The 8864-nt window shown below is 44.7% G+C and overlaps 1 protein-coding gene across 1 annotated transcript; it reads left to right on the plus strand.

Moving 5' to 3' along the window:
* Positions 1–4: 4 nt before the first annotated feature.
* On the plus strand, positions 5–4883 carry LOC116863607 (forkhead box protein O1-like; the record flags this gene model as incomplete). Its single annotated transcript, XM_032851016.1, has 2 exons — positions 5–481; positions 4559–4883. Coding segments are annotated over 2 exons (537 nt in total), but the record flags the coding sequence as incomplete, so codon positions are not given.
* Between the last annotated feature and the right edge of the window lie 3981 nt (positions 4884–8864).

Below are 8864 nucleotides of genomic sequence, written 5' to 3' on the forward strand. Positions count from 1 at the left end.
CCTGCCCTCGGCCTCGGCGGCCGCTGTCAACGCCGACTTCATGAGCAACCTGAGCCTGCTGGAGGAGCCCGGGGACTTCCCGCAGGCGCCCGGCTCCGTGGCGGCGGCCGCAGCGGCGGCCGCAGCGGTGGCGGCGGCGGCGGCTGCAGCTGCCGCCACCGGGGGTCTGTGCGGGGACTTCCAGAACCCGGAGCCGGGCTGCCTGCACTCGGCGCCGCCGCAGCCTCCGCCGCCCGGGCCGCTGTCTCAGCACCCGCCGGTGCCCCCAGCCGCCACCGGGCCGCTCGCCGGGCAGCCGCGAAAGAGCAGCTCGTCTCGCCGCAACGCGTGGGGCAACCTGTCCTACGCCGACCTCATCACCAAGGCCATCGAGAGCTCAGCGGAAAAGCGGCTCACGCTGTCGCAGATCTACGAGTGGATGGTCAAGAGCGTGCCGTACTTCAAGGATAAGGGTGACAGCAACAGCTCGGCGGGCTGGAAGGTGAGTGGCCTCGGGGCGCAAGGCTGGACACGAGCGGGGGTGGGGCGTGGGGACCCCTGCCTCCACCCGAGGTTGTGGTGGGGCACATGACGGGGCGACTGTGGAAGTTTGCTTGCCCTGAAAGTGCAGGGCATGCGGGCGGCGCGTGCAGAGAGCGCGCGAGAAGTGGCAGACCTGAGTGGTGGGCTTGCCTGGGACCTGTCGGGGGACAGGAATAAGTGTGTGAGCGCGCTCAAGTGAGAGTTCGAGCGGGACGGGGAAGGGGGCTCACTTGGGAATTAGGAGTGAAAAAAGTACGGTAAGAAGTGGACATCAGAGAAGGCAGAGAAGTTCGCCGGTGAGGGGAGGAGGGGGTTTACTAGGGTCTGCTCCCCCGCGACTGGAGGGGACTCGTGCCACTACTCCTTTTCCTCCAGGACCTTGTGGGGTGAGGGCGGCCCCTCCCGGTCTCCTGCGGTGCGCGTCCCACCAGCTTTGGCCTGCGCAGCAGAGCAGTTTCCGCCGCGCTGGGCGGAGGAGGGCGCGGCGGGGCTCTTCGGGGCCCCGCCGCCGGAGCACGGAGCTGTAGGTGGAGGGGACAGACAGGTCGCCAGCCGGCCCCTGGGGGCAGGCAGCGCAGTTTTTGGAGGCCGGTGTGCATTTTGCTTTGTTTTGATTTTATCCGAAGTGGCCTCGAGTGCAGGGGGCCTCGAGCCGAGCCGGAGGTAGTGCATCCGACACGTGCGAAGAGGCGGCCACCGCTTGCGGAGGGCCGGCGCTGGGCCGCGCGGGGAGAGCTAAAGTTCAAGTGTGACCCCTGGCGGAGGCGGGGGCGGGAGCAGGAGCTGCGACGGCGAGGGAGGGGCCGCAGGCGTAGGAAGAGAGCGCCTTTAAAGGGCCAGCGCGCCGGGGCGGTGAGCGGCTCCCGGCCGGCCGCGGGGCTGCGAGGCCAGCGCTTCTCTGCGCGAGGAAATGCCCCCAAACTTGGGCCTCGCCCATGGTCCGAGGCCTTTAATTAGGCATGGAGAGGCTGCTCTGCGTGACGAGAGTTGGAGATTTGTGTACCTTCTCTCTCGCTTTGCCACCTCAGTGTTACCGAGCGTGGAAGTACAGACGAGGCAGGGGTCTTTGTGACAAGTGTTTCGGGGAGTGGTAGAGGTGCGCATGAAAGGAATGTGTGGGGACGTCCTGCTTCAATAGAGGACTGTAGATGAGGCGCCTCTGGTTCTTTTTTGGTTTTCAGGGAGAGGGGACTCAGAGGTTCTCAGGGCCGGGACAGGTACTTCCCTACTTGCGGGTCGAAAAGACCCCGGGGGCTCTCAGGACAGGCTGTGGGCAGGCTTACCGGGGGTCGGTTCGCCGTGTGGCCTTCTGAAGCTGACGGTTTCTCACTGTCACAGGTGGAGGGATCGGTGCGAAAGTTAAGTTGAGAACTTCTTCCTCATCCCTTACCCTGACTGTATAGCATAATAAAGATTGATCTTTGCTGCGCAGTTGGTTACACCACGGTGGTTTTACATACGCTGACATGTTTGTGGTTAATGTGTGTCCAAAAAGGTTAAGTTACTCATATCTTACTGAAGTTCCTGGAGGAGGAGCCAGGATTTTATTTTTTCCAACGTGTGTTTTAGAGTAAAAGTACTACTTACAATCTCATTCCTAGGCATTACGTGCAGTTTTGCTGTTTCAAAAAGCTTGGTATGTATTCTTTTAAGTCACAAAATCCAGATCCAGTTTTACTTAACATTGGGGTTTAAGTACTTGCTCATCTGTCAACCCTGCTTGAGATATTTATTATAAAGTATTTGCCATTAAAAAAAAATTTTTTTTTTTTGACATTGAAAGTACCGTGTGTACTTACACCATACTTTTATGTCCTTGGAAATGGATACAATCTACTTCAGTTTGCTGGAGTGCTTTTCTTCAAAGATGGAGAAGGGCAGTGTTTGGGGATTATAGTTAGTTTTGCCTCTCATAGGGCCTTAAATCAGAGTATTCTTCTTAAACTAGGAGCATAACCTAGACTTTTAGATTAAGTGCTTTAAAAAAATAGATATTAAGGCCAAATCAAACCCCCCAACTTTTTTTATTAGGTTCTTTCTTGTTATAATTTTTTTAACCTAAATGGAATTATAATTTTTTCTTTAAAAATATACTTACTGTAGCTAGAAGATCCATGAAGTGATAGTAAGAATTGTTACTATCTGTTCAGAATTGGAGGCCCAGTGACAGCTCCAGTGGGAACCAAGTGGGGCTTTGGGAGGGAGCAGGCTGCTGTTCTCAAGTGAGTCAATGTTTCACGTGTAATGAGAGTCCGTTGGTGCAAGTCAGATTACAGCAAGTGCATTTTCACTTTGAGTAAAAGGATATTTTAAGAAGAAAAGAAACAACCTTAAGTATTCTAACTCATAACTAGTCTTCTGGTTAGAGTTTTCATAAAAATGAGTTACTTGTTAAAACCAAGTTTCTCAGATTTGAAAGACTCATCTGTTTTTAAAGATTCATAAAAGGGACACATTTTACTATGACGTTTAGCTTAAAAAAGAAATCGAATTCTAAAATGCAAATCAACCCAAACCTAACTTTTAGAACTGAGGAGAGGCTGGTTTGGAACTAAATATTTCCTGTGATTTACTACTGGGAATTAGACTGAATCTTTAATTAAATACAGTTTCTTGTGCTTTAACTTCCTGGGGCCTGCCAGAGATTTTGTAAGTCATTTGCATAGGACAGAATAATTGAAAAGCTGATAAAGAGTTCATAAGCTTCTAGTTCCTTAGACACTGGTTGTATTTGTGGGATGTGCATTTTGTGTTTGTAGGGATGGTATGTTACATCTGTTTTATACTTGCTTTGTTCTTGGCCATAACTGTCATAAGGTTACACTCAAAGTGGAAGCCAAGACTTTTGGAAAACCCGGGATCTTTTAAACCATGTACAGTATTTATAAATAGTGAAACTTCATTTCCATGACCTGTCCACCTCCCCTGCCCTCCCACCCGCAGAAAGCTTTCTAGAGCTTGGGAAGTAGTATTGTGAGCTCTGGTTCCACTTCCCCTCCCCCCTTTTAATGGCAGTTTTAAGTTGACTCTTGTTTTTTGTTTTGACATTATTTGGAACACCTGGGTTAAAAGAATGCTTCAACAGTAAGACTTGATACTTAAAGAAAATTTTAAATTGTTTTATATATCTCAGATATTTGGTTTGGAATGACTTTTTTTAATTTGGCCTATGAACTGACAGTACTTTTTTTAAAATTTTTTTTATTTTAAAATTCACATTTTGGAGGTGAGTGATTTAAATCCTACAGAGTCCTTGGCACGGGGATGACAGATGTTTTCTTGCTGCATACTCACATTTGACTTAAAGAATGGCCTCTTGGTGAGGCTAATTTCAGTTTGTTACTGAAATTACCTTAAAGAAAACCTTGTTTTACAGTGGAGTGAAAATTTCCGAATATGTATTTGGGGAAGGGAGCACGAGGTAAGAGAATTAAAAATGAGTAGGGGAATTAATGCAGCAAAATTGATAAGCATATTTGCTGAAGACTGAAAAAGGTGTGTGAGACTAATGCAACAGTTCATATGGCTGGTACTTTTTTCCCAGAAATTCCAAAATCGGTGTCGGTGTCAAGTATGAATCCCTTCATTGGTGATTATCAGAATTTTATTTTTATTTTACCTATGTTTTTGTGGCTGGTCCTTGGGAGAGATGTGGCCAGAGTAGGGACTTCTATTTTTGTCTCCCCCCCGCCTCCCGCTCCCGATTTTATTTTCTCAGAGTCGCAAATATTTGGATACTGGAAAGAAGACATTTTTAATTCTTATGTAAATTTTAAAAAAAGGTTAAAGTACATTGAGACCCTCTCTCCCCTGCCCCACACTTATTTAGAAGCTATTACATTGGCAATGGGCACAAATATGGCTAGATACATATACTGCACAGAGAATCTTTTAAGGGGACATATAAACTGGGAGGTGGGGATGGAATACTCAGTGGTGAGTTAGAATCCCTGATAGCCTGAAAGTGTTTTGCCTGTTTTTGTGCGTTTCCATCCGAGCTCCCTGAACTACTATTCTGTATGATTTTCTAAGACAGCAGCTGTCTATATTTGCCTGGAATTTCTTTGGAGAGCCTGAATTATTTGCATTTTTCTAGAACACTCTGCCCTTGGAAACTACCCAGTACCCTGGCATCATGAGAATTTAATCGGCTGTTTTTTTTTTCCTCCCCCCTGTATGTGCCATAACTTTGGGGCTTCCTGGAATCCTTTTGGAGAAGCACTATAAACCCAGTGGTGATTGGAGAGAGCAAAGGAGTGTTTAGTTGTACAGAGCATTGGAACTTTGAGTAGAGTGGATCTAGCCTTGGTTCTTTCAACATTTGCCTTGGCCTTCATAATACAACTTGTAGAGACTTGCCCTTGGCCCAGCCTGGAGGACCTCCTTTGGGTCAGATAACTACCTTTTCTTAGTGTGTACAAGATTCTGAAGAGGTATGGGTTCCTTCTCAGTTGTCAGAGGATTGGATGAACTTGGAAAGTTTATATTTTGATGTCTAAGGGGTGAGGGCTTGTGTTCCAATGAATATGCTGTATATAAGTGCACTAAAGTTTGGAAGAATTCACCCTTTTTGCTAAATTCCTGATAAGGACTAACAGAACTCATGTCAGTGGTGCAGAAATTCTTTGCAGAGAATTACTGCTTGTTATCTGTGGTCTCTAAGGAACATATGAAATGTGAAAATGGATTTTTATATATTAGTGATTTCACATGGTTCAGGTTTTTAATAAACCACCCTCTTCACGGCATCCCACTTTATACCACTCAGTCTGCGTATGGTTTATAAATTTGTGGGGTAAGCACTGCAATTACTGAGACTTGGTTTGAATTATTCTTGCCACTTGGAAGGCTTTTTTGGGGGGATGCTTTACTCCCCCCTCTTTTTCTTTTTTATTCATCCTCGTATAGCTTTGACATAAGCTATTAAAAAGAGCCAACTAGTTTTGATATTATGCCAAATAGGATGAGAAAGCTAAATTTGCAGTCCCTTTCCAGTTTATTATGTAGTGAATTTTCACCTTAATGCATTACTTTAAATAAGGACAGAAATTCAACAAGTGTCCTTTATTTCAGGCTGTATTTATTACAGGGAAAAAAAAAAGTGAGGTGGAGCTGTGTGATGAGCTTCTGTAGCCCCCAGTTTTTGGTTTCTGATGATCGCTGAAGCTTGCCATCTTTATGGTCAGAGGTCACTAAGGCTGACAGGGGAGTGTCCCAAGTCTTCTCCTTCTGCAGTTTTCCATTGACCACCCAGTCCATTCTGACTGGGCACTCAGCTGTATGGACAGTCTGCTTCTCTTCCAGTTGGTTCACTTATATATCATTTTTTTCTTCTATGCTCAAACCTAAAGATGCTGCAGGACAAGTTGCGGACTTTTTCTCTCTCTTTTTTTTTTTTCCTAGATCATTTAACCCCTCTATTGTCCTGGTCTCCAGTTACTTAAAGGCCATAAATGTCCCACTTTCACCTCAAATTGAACACATTTAAACCCAAGCATGCTGTATTTCCTCTTACTCTGAGATGAGGTTCCCATCTTGAGTTTCCTGATTTGGTTAGTGGTCTAGTTAGTTAACCATTTACCTGGTTTTCAGACTTGGACGTCCTCTTCAGCCACACTCTTTTCCTGCTGTTCAGTGCCCGGAGTCTCTCAGCTCTTCTTTCTCAGTCTGCTGAGACGTTGACTTCCTGACCCCTACCTGTTGTAGGTTAGGTGTCTTCTTGAAGTTCTAAACCATCGTGTCCCCAGGACTTGGATCATCTTGTGCCTTTACTGGAGGTTTTGAAAATTTTGCTTAGTATGCAAAGCTCACACATCTGTTTGCCAACTTCCAGTCTTGGTTTCTGCCTGAAGGCATTTTTGCCTTCTCTTAGTGAATGCCTGGTGATCTCTTAATTTCATGCTGCTTTGTATTATAACTTAACTTTAATGCCTGCAGTTATATTGTAAATATATGGTTGGGAAAAAGGTTTTCTTGAACTATGGATCTTTTCTATTTTAGCTTTCTGTGTTTTCACAGTGTGATAATGTTTATATTAGTGTAACTATAAAGATCTGTGATGGTTTTATTTTCTGGAGATGGTCACAGTATCTTATTTTTTCTCCATTTGTTGAATGATTATTGGATTATTGGTATAACGAATGTTTACAGGATGTTGTATTAGATGTATCTGAATGATAGAAAAATGATCCAAACATGGATCCTGTCGGGAGATGAGGTATGACAAGTAAATAACTGTATAATACACTGTAGAAAGGGTTATGTGCCTTCAAGAAAAATTGAGTTCTGTGTTGGCTATTGAGATGGACTTTGAAAATGGGATGTTAGTCTCCCAAGATTTCATTATAAAATTTTCAAATGTTAAGCAAGTTGAAAGAATTCTCCATTGAATACCTGTATACCTGCCATCTAGTTTCTATGCCTAACATTTTGTTGTACTTGCTTCACTGTGTATCTGTAGTTGGTACATCCATTTTTCTATCCATCATATTATTATGCTTTTAAAGGTTCCATTTATTTATTAGAGAGAGCACAAGAAGAGGGAGAAGCAAGCTTGCCAGTGAGTGGGGAGCCCGATGTGGGGCTCAGTCCCAGGTCTCTGGGACCATGACCTGAGCTGAAGGCAAACACTTAGCTGACGGAGCCACCTGGGTGCTTCCCATCAGATTATTTTTTAAATTGATTTTCTGAATGATGGTTTGGCATTCATAAAGGCATGCAAATAGGGGAACATCAGTTTCTCTGAGTGATAACGTAAAACCTAGGAAGTTTGAAAAAATATAGGTAGACTATTGTCAGATTGAAATTGGAATTGGTATATAGTATGAAAATAATGTTACAGAGGTGCCTGGGTGGCTCAGTCATTAAGTGTCTGCCTTTGGCTCAGGTCGTGATCCCAGAGTCCTGGGATCCAGCCGCCCATCCGAGCCCTGCATTGGGCTCTCTGCTCAGCAGGAAGCCTGCTTCTCCCTCGCCCACTCCCCCTGCTTGTGTTCCCTCTCTCACCGAGTCTTCTATCAAATAAATAAATAAAATCTTTAAAAAAATCCTCTTAAAAGTTATAGATTAAAATTTCCTATGAAATTATATTTTTTAATAAAATAAGAAATGATGAAAATATGGTCACATTTTTAGTTCTTAAAATTCAGTTTCTTTGGGGGCACCTGGGTGGCTCAGTCGTTAAGTGTCTGTTTCAGCTCGGGTCATGACTCCAGAGCACTGGGATCAAGCCCTGCATCTGGCTCCCTGCTTAGAAGGAAGCCTGCTTCTCCCTCTCCCGCTCCCCCTGTTTTGTGTTCCTTCTCTTGCTGTGTCTATCTTTGTCAAATAAATAAATAAAAACTTTTAAAAAATCCAATTTCTTAGAGGTGCTCATATAAATATAGAAATCATGGAATGCAAATAAAGCCAAGGTACTACATTTGGTTTAAAAGTCATACATAGAATTTGGTGATGGAACACATTAAATAATTAATTTAATATGAATAGTAGGCATGGGGCTCCTGGATGGTACAGTCAGTTAAGTGTCTGACTCTTGGTTTTTTTTTTTTTTTTTAAATATTTTATTTATTTATTTGACAGTGAGAGAGATCACGAGAGGGGGAACACAAGCAGGGCGTCAGGGCGAGGGAGAAGCAGACTCAAACGGTGGAGCAGGGAGCTCAGCGCCAGGCTCAATCCCAGGATCTTGGATCACTACCTGAGACAAAGACGCTTAACAACTGAGCCACCCAGGTGCCCCAAGTGTCTGACTCTTGAAATAGACTCTTGGTTTCAGCGGGGTTCATAATCTGAGGAGAAATCTTAGGCTCTCAGGATCGTGTCTGTCTGGCTCTGTGCTCAGAGCGAGTCTGTTTGGGATTCTCTTCTTCTGTACTCCTTCCCTGTGCCCCCCACTAAAAAAATAAGAAAAGTATATGAATAGTAGCATTTACCTAATATTTAGCTTTTTGTTTGGTCTGCTCTTTAAAACGAATATTTAGGGGTTGCCTGGCTGCCTCAGTATGGTGGAGCATGTAATTCTTGATCTCATGGTGGTGAATTTGAGCCCCACCTTGGGGGTAGAGTTTATTTAATACAAAAAAACAAAAACCTGACCTTCATACTTTTGTGTCCTGGGAGAGTGATTTCAACAAGGAAAGCTCATTGTTGTTTGTTTTATCTTTTTAAAAATATTTTATTTACTTATTAGAGAGAGTGAGAGAGAGAAGTCGAGCAGTGGCAAAGGCAGAGGGAGAAGCAGATTCCCAGGTCCTGGGATCATGACTGGAGCCAAAGGCAGATGCCCAGCTGATGGAGCCAACTAGGCATACCGCACGCCCCCATCCCTTTTTTTAAAAGAT

The sequence above is a fragment of the Lontra canadensis genome, unplaced genomic scaffold, assembly GCF_010015895.1.
Source record: "Lontra canadensis isolate GAN:19392208 unplaced genomic scaffold, GSC_riverotter_1.0 scaffold1815, whole genome shotgun sequence".
Taxonomy (NCBI): domain Eukaryota; kingdom Metazoa; phylum Chordata; class Mammalia; order Carnivora; family Mustelidae; genus Lontra; species Lontra canadensis.